This window comes from Macrotis lagotis, chromosome X (genome assembly GCF_037893015.1).
Source record: "Macrotis lagotis isolate mMagLag1 chromosome X, bilby.v1.9.chrom.fasta, whole genome shotgun sequence".
Classification (NCBI taxonomy): domain Eukaryota; kingdom Metazoa; phylum Chordata; class Mammalia; order Peramelemorphia; family Peramelidae; genus Macrotis; species Macrotis lagotis.
In genome coordinates this window covers 133,098,540-133,111,261 of record NC_133666.1, presented here as the reverse complement: position 1 = coordinate 133,111,261, position 12,722 = coordinate 133,098,540, and the positions used below count along the sequence as shown (strand labels likewise).

Below are 12,722 nucleotides of genomic sequence, written 5' to 3'. Positions count from 1 at the left end.
TGGGAGAGTTTTATTATTATCACCATCTTACAGATAAGGAAACTGAGGTAAGTGACAGTTAAGTGACTTGCTCAGTCACACTAGCATTCTTATTCACTGAACTATTAGAAGGCAATAGTCTTGATCTCCCTGTCTCAAGTCTCCTTCTCCAATTCATTGAGATGCCATGGTGATTTTTCTATGGCAGAAGTTGGTCTAGCTATGACATCCCATTCCTCCTTCATTAATAGACCCCATTGCTTTATTACTTTCTAGATTTAAAAATATATATATATATGTATATATATATAATTTTAAAATTATAAAATATTTAATTATAAAATATATTTATATAAATAAAATTTCTGCCCCTTTCCTATCTTTCTAGAACTATCCTTTATATCTCTTTATGCACTTTACCATTCAAGTACACTGGCTGACTTACTTGTTGCACTTCACTCTCCATCTTTTGACTCCATACATTCATACTGACTCTCCCCCATATTTGGAATGCTTTATCCCTTCAGCTCTTCTTCAGTTTTCCTGGATTTCCTCAAAATACAGCTCAAATCTCACCTGATGCATAATGTTCTCCAACCACAATGATTTCTTCTTTGAGCTTGCCTTTCAGCTACTTCCTTATTTTGTATATACCTGTTTATAGGTTGTGTCCTCCATTAAAATGTGAGCTTCTTGGGTAGAAGGACTATTTTGGCCTTTTTGGTATCCCCACTGCTTAGTATAGTGTCTGTAAGCATTTTAATGTTGACTGACTGACAAAATAAGATGCTTAGCATTTCTATAGCCCTCTGAAGCTTACAATTCTCTTTATAATAATCATCTTATTTTGTCCTCACAACCACCTTTATTGTTGTTGTTGAGTTGTTTCAGTTGTGTCCAACTCTTTGTGACCCCATTTGGGGTTTCCTTAGCAAAAATATTGTACTAGTTTGCCATTTCCTTCTCCATTTCATTTTACAGATGAGGAAACTTAGGCAAACAGGGTTAAGAGATCTGTACAAGGTTACATAGTAAGGATCTGAGGTTGGATCTGAACTCAGAACTTCCTTACTCCAGTGGTCATTGTTTTAATGATGACACCACAAGATGTAAATTCTTTCCTCAAAACATAGATTAAGGTCATACTTTCAGAAAAAGTTTACCTTGGGGAAAAAATACCCTCGAAAATGGGTGTCCACCGACGTGGAATGAGGGACATGGGGAAGAAGGGCAATGTATCTTTGAATTTCATGAACTACTGCATTGGTGTAAGGCAGAACCTTTTGGTCTTCATACTCTGGTAGCCTTGTTGTTCCTAGGACTTGATCCAGCTCCTCTTGTACTTTGGCTAAAGGAAAAGATACAAAAGTTTAAACTGACCTGGTTCATTATATGGCTGTTGCTAAGAGTGACTTCTTTGTTCAAATTTCTATTCATGTTAAGACATGGGAAAGGAGACAGAGGATTCCCCTTGGTGTGCTTACACTTCAAAGCAATTGACATAAGCCAGAGATTTAGATCATGTCACCTCCCTACTCAATAAACTCCCCTGGCTCCCTATTACCTCCAGAAGTAGGAAGGGAGGGAGGGAAAGAAAGATGAAAGGAAGAAGGAAGGAAGAAAAAGAAGGAGAAAGAAAGAATGAAGGGAAGAAAAAGAGGGAGGAGAAAAGTGATAGAAGAAGGGAGGGAGGGAAGAAGGAAAATAGAGAAGGAAGAAGAAAGGGAGGGAAAGAGGAAGGAAGAGAAAAAGAAGATAAGGAGAAGAACAGCCTATCAGAGAGATGGTGAAGGTTCATGGCCAGGGTTTATAGGGTGAATAAATAGATAAACAAACAAATAAATGAGTGAGTAAATAAATAAATAAGCAAACAAATAAATGAAAGAATGAATGAATGAATAAATAAATGGATGAATGAATGAATGAACAAATAAATAAATAATGAATGAATGAATAAGCAAATGAATAAATGAATGAATATATATAAAATATGGTCATAGACAACTAATGCTATAATGATATAAATTAAATAATTATTTTATAATTATAATAGATAAATCATAGAATTTAGAGATGAAAGAGAACATAAATTTAATTGAACCACTTCATTTTTTACAGATGAGAAAACAAAGATCCAGAGAATGAAATAATCTGTTCAAAAATCTCACAAGTAATAAGTAGCAAGAGTAGCAGAGTCTGGATTTCAACCTAGTTCCTCTGGCTCAAAATTCATTCTTCTTTCCATTCTATGATCCTGGCTCACAATTTGTATTTATTGATTTAGAACCAGCTACCTGGACTGCTTTTTTCTCCCTGTTCATCTCTTTGAGTCTCTATTGAACTAGTATCATTGTAATTTAATTAAAGATTTTATTTATTTTGAGTTGTACAACTTTTTCCCCAATCTTACACCCCCCCCCCCCAGAAAGCAGTTTGTCAGTCTTTACATTGTTTCTATGGTATACATTGATCCAAATTGAGTGTGATGAGAGAGAAATCATATCCTTAAAGAATAAACATAAAGTATAAGAGATAACAAGATCAGACAATAAGATAGCCGGGTTTTTTTTTCTAAATTAAAGGGAATAGTCCTTGAACTTTGAACTCCATGATTCTTTATCTGGATACAGATGGTATTCTCCATTGCAGATATCCCCAAATTGTCCCTGATTGTTGTACTGATGAAATAAATGTGTCCATCAAGGTTGATCATCACCCCCATGTTGCTCTTAGGGTGTACATTGTTTTTCCAGTTCTGCTCATCTCACTCAGCATCAGTTCATGCAAATCCCTCCAGGCTTCCCTGAATTCCCCTCCCTCCTGGTTTCTAATAGAACAATAGTGTTCCATGACATACATATACCATCTGTAATTGAAGGACATTTACTGGATTTCCAATTCTTTGCCACCACAAACAGGGCTGCTATAAATATTTTTGTACAAGTAATGTTTTTACCCTTTTTCCTCATCTCTTCAGGGTATAGATCCAGTAGTGGTATTGCTGGGTCAAAGGGTATGCACATTTTTGTTGCCCTTTGGGCGTGAACTAGTATCATTGTAATTCCCCTCACTTCTCCACCCCAGGATTATCCTGCTTTTTTCCTATATTGTCTGATGAGGTCTGACCTGTCCCAATGCTGAAGCTAGTAGGAACAGATCAAGCTGGGAGTTACCTGTTGTTACAGCATTGTTATTCACTTCCCCTGACTTGTATAGGTTTTTTAATTGGGGGGGGGGGGTGAAGTTTGGGTTGGCTTAGAGCTCTAAAAAATGATTTGCTTTCTCTTATCTGTTAACATATCATTCCTTCTAGTAGAATGTAAACTCCTAGAAGGCAAGGATTATTTTCATTGTTGTCTGTTTTTCTAGCACCTAGGACAGTGCTTAGCCCAAAGAATATGTTACTTTTCCTATTGAGTTGAGGTTTTTTCCTCCTTTCTTTCTTTTCCTCTCTCTCTCTCTCTCTTTCATCTCTCTGTTTCTGTCTCTCCTGCCTATCAGTCTCTTTTTGTCTCTGTTTCTGTCTCTTTCTGTCTCTGTTTCTCTGTCTCTTCTGTCTGTCTCTATTTGTCTGTCTGTCTGTCTTTTTATCTCTCTAGTGTAAGTGAAGCACTCAGTCTAGGAAATTAGGTTATTGGCTCCTAGGGTTTTTGCAAACAGTGATAATTCACTAAACAAACAATGCCATTTTGTTGGCTACTAGATCTTAAAAGGAACACTATCTAGGGAAAGCCAGCTATAGTAACTTGACAGTAATCTGAGATGCTTCAATAAATCACAAAACAAAGCTTTCCCTCTAGCCAGTTTAGTTAAAAAGAGAAGACACAGACAAGGCTAGGTTGAAACAGACTCACCCTGAACCTCTGGATATTTGGTCATGAGCAGCACGGCCCACTGCAGGGAGGTAGCTGTGGTCTCAGTCCCAGCCATCATCAGGTCAAGGAGAGAAGCAATAATGTTTGCATCAGAGAAATAAGTCTCCATCTTTGATTCCTTCAAAACCAAATGACTTTGGTTAATGTCACTGCCCTGGGATGGCAGAGGTTCAGTCCTGCCTTAAAACTTCCCTAACTTCTTTCCATCCTGCCCCTATAAGTGAACATGGCTTTATACTTGGCTCTGTAATCAAATGTTAGAGATGTAGATCTGTACCAGAAGGATAAGAAAACACAAAGATAAAAAGGCTTCAAAAAAAGGCATATGAACAAAACATTGACATCTTATAGAGTTGTAGTATAGAGCTAGAAGGGAACTCCAAAGTCACCTAGCCAATCCCTCTCATTTTATAGGCAGCTAAATGTCATAGTACTTAGATCCCCAGACTTAGAGTAAAAAAGAATCAGCTTTAAATCTGGCCTTAGACTCTATCTAGACAAATCAATTAGCTTGTCTAAGCCTCAGTTTCCCCATCTGTCAAAAAATAATAACATCTACCTCCTTTTGTTGATGCCAACATAAAAGAGGATAAAATATGTAGTGTTATTCATGTCCTAGTTGTTATTATATTATATACTACAATTGCTAGTAATTACACACTATAAATGCTAAGAATTATTGTTGTTGTTAATCAAGAAACTGAGGCCCAGGGAGGTTGGGACTTGTTTACAGTCACAGAAGTAGTAAGCATCAGAGAAGCGATTTGAACTGAGGTCCTCTCACTACAATGTTCTCCCTGTGCCATTTTATGTGAAAACAGATCACACAATCTATACAGACAAAAACTTATGGTCTATTCATCTATTTCATAATCCTGGATTTGACCCTTGAGAATATCCTAGGGGAAACCTATTATTTGAGTATGAGATTAGGCTCCTTTAAAATATATATATATATATATATATATATATATATATATATATATATATATATATATATATATATGAATTACTAGAAAAGCCAATGAGAATATAATGGAAGAAACTAAAGAAAGCTGAGTTCAAATCCTGATTCTGCCCCTGTGTAATCCTGGGTGAGTCATTTCACTCCTTGGGTCTTTGGTTTTCTAGCCTGTAAAATGAGGTTTGGATTAAGTGATCTTGAAGGTCCTTCTCAGCTCAGTTGAAGGGTACAATACCATTAATGAGTACCTCACTCTGTTTCTGCATCAGGGCATCAACACAGCTCATGACGTATCCTCCAGAGATGTGCTGTCTACTTGCCACCATGTAGTTCCTTAGGATGACTCTCACCTCTTCTATTTTTATTAAGATTGTTTTATGGGGTTTGAGGAACCATCCAAGGAAGGGGTAGAAGTTAAATAGCTAGTTTTAAAGGAGAAGGAAAAATACTAATAAATTCATGGGGAAGAACCAATACATTGAGCCACTAAGAGATAACTGGGAAATTCTAAATAGTAACTGCCTCCTTTTCCACTAATGCTGCTCTAACCTCTTCCTCTTCTCCCCATTCCAAATCTCTGGATAGTTTTTACAAATGAGACTGTCTAGGGAAGGATCTGAGCCTCTTGATTAATGCCTAAAGATCATTAGCAACTAATCAATGTCTATTTGCTTAGAAGCAGAAAAAAATGAAAGAACAATGAAAAGTATGGGGCTTGAGGAGAAAGAAGCTAATAGGTAGGGGAGCAGGGATAGGGCTTGTGAAGAGATAAGCCTTGTGATTTCACAGGGATAGGCAACAGCAGGTAAAGAACTTCCTCTACCAAAACAAATCATCACTTTCTCTGCAGTTTATAGTCTTAGAGAGTAACTTGGAACACCAGGAGTTTAAGTAACTTGCCCAGGGTCACACAGCTAGTATGTGTATAATAAGGCAAGGGCTAGTGGTGAAGTTATTTTATTATCTATTTATTTAATATATAAATAGATGATATATTGGAGGGATGGATAGATAAATAGATAGATGGATAGATAAATGGATACTTATAGCTTCTATTAAGGACTTAACCATGTGCCAGGCACTCCTGTTACACCACTGGGAAAAAATGTAATAAACTAATGTGATCCATACCCTCAAGAAGTTTACATTTCAATAATGTAAAAGAAAACATAAAAGAAAACAAGAAATTGGTTTGGGGTAGGAGAGGGAGACAATTTATTTTTTTAATTGACATTTTATTTTATTTTTCTAATTACATGTTATGAAAGGTTTTCAACATTCATCTACATACATATGGATATTTTTAAGTTACATAATTTCCCTACACCCTCCCTTCCCACCCACCCCCAGTGGTGAACAGTCAGGTGAATATCATGCATACATACATGTGTGTGTTACAGATTAGTTATTTTTGGTATGAGGAATTAGGATTAAGGGAAAAGAAAGAAAATCATGACACAGAAAAGAAATACATAAGAGAAATTTTTAAAAAGTGAATGTAATGTTCATTCAAATTCTGAAGGGTTTTTGTTGTTTGTTTTGTTTTTCTTTCTCTGGATGAGGATGCATTGTCCATAGCTGGTCTCCTAAGATTATCCTAGCTCTCTGAACTGCTGAGAGGAACTGCAGCTATCAGGGTTGAACATCTCACAATGTTGTTGATGTGTACATTGTTCTCGTGGTTCTGCTCCCTTCACTCAGCATCAGTTCCTGTAATTCATTCCATGCTTCTCTAGAGTCTGACCATTTATGGTTTCTTATAGAAAAAAGTATTCCATTTAATTCATATACCATAATTTATTCAGTCATTCCCCAATTGATGGGCATGATGGGGGAACAATTTAGAAAGGAGCTGACTTGGGAGTGGAGTGAGCCTGATTGGGATCCATCAGAAACTGAAATTCTGACTAGGGAGTCATCAAACAAGAGAGCTGGATCTAGGGTATGATGTGGCATAAGTGGGCAAGGTTCTGGGTGAGGAGGTTGGGTAGTTCAGAGAGTGAAGCATAGTTGAGACCCCTCATGAAATGGTGATCAGACATAAATAATGACACATTTGTTTATTTGAGAAAGTCTATGTCTCTGAGGAGGAAGAGTGTCCACTATATAGCGTTTCTCCCCTTATTTTTGTCTTTTTAAATTGCCTAACTATTTGGGGAAGCTAAAGTAGTGCTAGATATTTGGGATTAAATCTGATAACTTACATCTTGAAAATATATTCAAGGAAAGGCATTTCTAACAGTCATCAACAAACATTTGTTACTTCCTCCTTTCTTTGCAGGTATGGAGTATTATCAATATGGAACATTACACATGCTATCAGATTTGATTACTGAGTTGATTCATTTTGATGAACTCATTTTTCCCTCTTTATTATTTGTAACAAGGACTGGCTCTCTGGGTAGAGAAGAGGGAAGGAATTCATTCAGAAATATATATAAAATATAAATATAAAATTTTTATATAAAATATAAAACAAAAACACTAGGAATATTTTGAAATTAAGGAAAATGAATAATAATAAAATAAATTCAAAGAGATTTCTAGAGATTTCAGAATGTGAGATTAGGAAAGGAGGAAACTGAAGACAAGTCACAGAGAAGTAATATGACTTGCCCAAAGTCACACAGCTAGTAACTAACAGAGGAGAGACTAGAATCCAAGTCTTTTTACTCCTGGTCCATGAATCTTTCCAGTCAACTTATCAAAGAAAGGTTCTTCTCTATGCCTGAGAAAATTTCTATGTGGTACCAAATATCCAAAAGTCAAAAAGTTCTATTGCTCATTCAAAGATTTTTCAAATATCCAGATGTTTTATTTGGTGTGAATAAAACATCTGGCTTGTTGCCCTTTTCAACTCCTCTTCCAGATGTTTAGTATTTATGCCAATTCTGTTTTTCAAACTGGAGAGAATATGAACTGATTTAGAAATGAAGAAAAGTAAAGTGGGTTTAATATGATGCAGAGGACAGTTCAGATCAGAGATTGGCAACATAGAGTGTGAGGTTTACCAAGATGATACCCAAAGGCATTTGGGTGAGGTGATGCCATTGAAAGCAGTGGAGGAGGTAAAGAGTGACCTAAAATGTTAAGGAGGCCTTTGCTAGTCCCCACACCAGCTAATATCTTCCTGTCTGAGATTCTCTTCCATTTATAATGTATCATCCATGTACCTAGTTATATTATCTCCCCCTTTTAGTTCTGAGTTCCTTAAGAGCAGGACTTATAGTTTCCCTTTCTATGTATCCCTAGCACTTAACACTGTGCCTAGAACATAAGTAACACCTCATATTAATGCATGTTGGCTTATAATACTTTCAATAGAATTGCTCAAAAAATACTCCTTGCATGTTGAGGGAAGGTGGGATTAGTTTGCAGAGGTGGGGGACTATAACTGAGGAACCTTGCAAACATTGCATCTACATGTTGTATTTGTGTTCAATAATTTTGTGAAACTTTTCTTTTTCTTTCTTTTTCTTTTTTATTGGGGATAGCACTATAGGTAGGGGAGAAAGGAGGGATGTATTAGGAAAGAAAGTGGTATAAAAACCAAATGGTTTTTTTTTTAATGAAAACAGGAATGAGGGAAAAGTCAGTGAGTGAGTGAATAATCATTGAATGAACTTACCCCATATTTGTGGGGTAGTAGTTAAGGGAAGTAAATCCACCTATTTTACACCTGCTCTTGTGGTATATTTGTCTAACTATGACATAGTACTGGAGTGGACCAGACACACCACACACACACACACACACACACACACACACACACACACACACACACAAACTGTTGTTCAAACTTGGTAAGAAGCAAGGGTGTCCTGCAGCTGTTCCTTAAGTGTTAAGTAATTTACTGACCCCTATCTTAGAACTTGAGTAGAACCACTCAGTTGGAAGAAATGAGAATGTTTAGCCTAAAGCTTTAAGGGGAACATGATGGCAGAACATGTTGTTTCTTTTGATATAATGTAAGTTCTTTGAGGCAAAGATCGTTTTGTTTTAGTCATTATACCCCCAATACCTATTACATTGATTGGATTAGAACTGGTGATTAATAAAGGCTTATCAGTTGATTGATTGAAGCATTCAAGGACTGTCACATGGAAGAGAGATTAGACTTGTTCTGATTGACCTCTAATGTCAGGACTAGGCAAAGAAGCCATATTTTCCTAACAATTAGAACTACCTCAAAGTGGAATGGGTTGTCCAACCTCAGTCCTGATCTGAGGATATCAAATACATTCCTAGGGGTAATTTTATAAAAGGGAAAGAAAAAACACTGCAGAAGGAAACAGAGAATGGACAGAAAGAGGAGGAGAAGAAAAAGGAGATCAGCCTGATAAGGGAAGCAGACAGGTATTCTGGGGGAGGAGGGACATTGAGCATATTCTTTGATGACTTCTCGTTTTTGTTGGTAACTTGTAACTCAAATGAAAAGTCCATTGAATTGTCTAAAAGTTTGAGCCTGATGACTAATCAAATTAAATTAGAGCTGTAACCAGAGTAGGTGATTGGGGTTTTGACATTGGATAGGAAATATAAAGGACATTGACAACACTGTCTTAATTGTTTACTCATCCTCTACAAACAGTGTAAGGCAGGGGATGGTCGGGTCATCCCCTCAGTGCTTTAATCCTCTTCTTGCCTAACCCTTATGAAAGTAATAGCCAAAGATACTTGTTCTGCACCCTTCCTGTGATGCTATCTCAGTGTAACAACTCCCAGATAAAGCTATCCCTTACCCCTATCTTGCCCCACATGTCTTAACATCTAGTTAAAGTTTTGTTAGTAATGCTTACCATTAGCACCAGAGGGGGAAAGCTACTCACATGGAGGAAGGGAGAGCCCAGAAGAACCATAACTTCATCTATTAGTCTTAGTAAAGTAACAAATGTGGGATCTTGATAATCAAACCGGTCTCCAAAGAGCAGCAAAAAAGTGACATTGGTTGGTGCCATATTGAATAGCTTTAACTTGAAAGGTTTACCTGCAAGAGCAAAAACCAACAACAACAAAGAAACCCAAGCAAATAAAACTCCCAACAATAATCTCAAGACCTTACATTAGGAGGTACTAAATTCAGGTTCTGAAACAAACTGGTCTATAGAAAATAAATGAATGAATGAATGAACAAATGAATGAATGAATAAGTGAATGAATATATGAATGAATGAATGGAATCAAAAATCTCACCTTTGAAAGAGTCTATTAATCCTGCCAGAAAGCTAAATTCTTCCAGAATTTTCTTTCCCATCATCTTTTTCCCCATCCCAAGGTTATGCATGCTAGACATTGTAAATTTACGAGTGGTTTTCCACAGTTCCCCAGATGAGAAAAATATTCCTGTGGGGTGAATGCATTACAAGTTATTCCTTTACTAAGAAACGTTCCACTCTTTGCTTCTCCTTCATTCATCTACCTAACAAAGTTTCCAGGAGAGTCAAAGTCAAAAAATTTTCAACTAGGAGTCAGGAAACAATATTTTCTCTGAAGACATTCATCTCTCCCCTGACCCAGAAGATGGTTTGAGGAAGAGGTCTACTGTTGACACTTTCTAGCAGCTTGAGGCTCTTTACAAGAAATTTATGACTAGAGCAGCAATTCATAAAAGCTCTCTACTCTCATCTTATTAAATATCAATTTAGTTTCAGCATATGGTATCAGAACAAGTCATCATCCATCTATCCATTCATCCATTCTTCTTTTTTTTATTTTGCAAGGCAATATGGGAATTATATGACTTGTCCAAGGTCACACAGCTAGGTAATTATTATGTGTCTGAGGCTGAATTTGAACTCCAGTCCTCCTGACTCCATGGTCAGTGTTCTGTCCACTGCACCACCTAGCTACACCTCATCCATTCATTCTTAAGGAGCTAATCTATGACAACCAACCCTAGCATAGTACTTTATTACTATTCTGCTGTTCAACCTAAATGACTTTGAATTCAATTTACCCTTATACTGTGGTTCTCTCAGTTTATCTAACTCTGGTTTTCTCTCCTTATCATTTGCTCTGAACCTGCAGCTCCTTTACTCTCTTATTTTTATCTGAGGTTTGCTTTATCTGCTGTTTTCTATTCCTAGCCTGTTCTTCCTTCTCCTTTGTCTAAAGCCTTAGAGAACCACAGGCAGTGATCTCTACTGAAATACCCCACCCTATGTGCTCTAGACCTTTTCTCTTGAAAGAACTATGTTCAAATGTCCCCTATTTTATTTATGAGTTGTATGATTCAGTACAAACCATCATAATCACTACTCACATCATTGGCAAACATTTGAGTGCCAATTGTATGCAAGTTGCCGTAAGAGTTTGGGAGGGATAAAAATCACTTAATTTCAATGATCCTCAGTTTCTTCATCTGTAAAATGGAAAGATAATAAGTAGTATAGCGAAATTGTAGAATACTAAAAATTGGATCCAAGAAGATTGAATTTGAATCTAACCTCCAATTTTTACCACCTGTTTTTGCAAATCTGTTTACCTCTCTGGGCCTCAGGCCTTTATCTGTAAAATGAGGAGACTGACTGGTAAAACCCTTTCCAAATTTCATTCTATGAATTCCTATGTGACTTTGTGCCCATCACTTCTGATTATCCATTTCCTCATCTATAAATAATATTTATTAGCATTAGATTGTATTTTAAGAATTACAAACCAATCTAACAAGTTAACTCTCATTTGATCCTCAAAATGCCTCTTTGAGAAAAATTTTGTTATTATCCTCCATTTATAGATGAGGAAACTGAGGTGAAGAGAGATTAAGTGACTTTCCCTGGGTCACATAGCTAATAAGTATCAGAGTTAAGAGTCTTTCTGACTCTAGGTTCAGTATTCTATCCACCATTCAACCACCTAGCTACCTTTATGGAGTAAATCTACTCTAAATGTTCACATGGATTATTTGTGCCCAACCTGTGGTAGAACTTTCCAATATTGGTTTGATCAGCCACAGTAGGACAGTTAAGGAATGTGCCTTAACTCCAATGAAGTGATATTATTTTGATCCTCACCAAGAATGAAGGACAACCACCACCAAAGAGAGTATAATTCCTATAGTGTTACCTGTAGATTTGAAACTTCATGATTTCAATAAATCACGTTGCAGACTTTAATGAAAAAAATTTTTTGATATCTTTGGTTTTTACATTACCTTTATTTCCAAACATACCTTCTCCCTTCCCAGAAAAATGTTCCCTTTAGCAAAGCATAAGGGAGAGAAGGTGGGGAAGGAACAGTTCTGGAAAAATGAAATATCACCCTAGTCTGGCAATATATTTGATACTCTGCATCTGTGGTCCCCTTCCTCTACAAGAAAAAGGGGGGGGGCTATATTCTAGACTGGTTCTGACTGGTCAATCTCCTGTTAGTTTAGGTTTAGGAAGGGGTTAGGATGTTGCTCCTAGTACATGGAACCTTCTCATATGTCTTTTGGGGTGCTGAGCTTGGGGGTTTTGATTATTCTTTTCACTTAGACTATTGTAATCCTCTTTCTGTTTCACACTGCAAATTTTAGAGTGCTGTATAAATGACTTTTAATTGTTGTTGCTGATGTTAGTGTTGTTATTATTATTTCACTGACTGCCTCATAGAGTTTGATGAGAGTTGTACTAGAAGATATATATCCAAAGTCCTATTAAATGAATAAAGCTCTGTTGCAACACAAGATAATATTATGAAAGAACATGGAATCACTTTATTCCATTTACTTTTTTACTCAGTCCTTCATTTCTTTGATACTCAACACACACATATACAGATATGTTTTATGCTTATATGTATGTGTTTATATATATGTATACACACAAATACACACACACACACGTGTGTGTGTGTGTGTGTGTGTGTGTGTGTCCTTAGACCTGGGGGCACATCCTTAATTGTATAGCCATACTATGCAAAAT

General features: G+C 36.6%; 1 protein-coding gene across 2 annotated transcripts in view; it reads right to left on the bottom strand.

Annotated features, from left to right (window-relative positions):
• LOC141498246 (cytochrome P450 2W1-like) overlaps positions 1 to 12,722 on the bottom strand; it is a 35,989-nt gene that overhangs the window by 9,153 nt on the left and 14,114 nt on the right. Inside the window, exons 3-7 of one of the 2 annotated variants that reach the window (XM_074201279.1) lie at positions 10,012 to 10,161; positions 9,648 to 9,805; positions 5,067 to 5,240; positions 3,834 to 3,972; positions 1,143 to 1,327 (exon numbers count right to left, since the gene is read on the bottom strand). In XM_074201279.1, coding sequence (XP_074057380.1) covers positions 1,143 to 1,327; positions 3,834 to 3,972; positions 5,067 to 5,240; positions 9,648 to 9,805; positions 10,012 to 10,161 — 806 coding nt within the window. The remainder of the gene's footprint in view (positions 1 to 1,142; positions 1,328 to 3,833; positions 3,973 to 5,066; positions 5,241 to 9,647; positions 9,806 to 10,011; positions 10,162 to 12,722) is intronic. The other variant, XM_074201280.1, reaches the window with a different exon arrangement.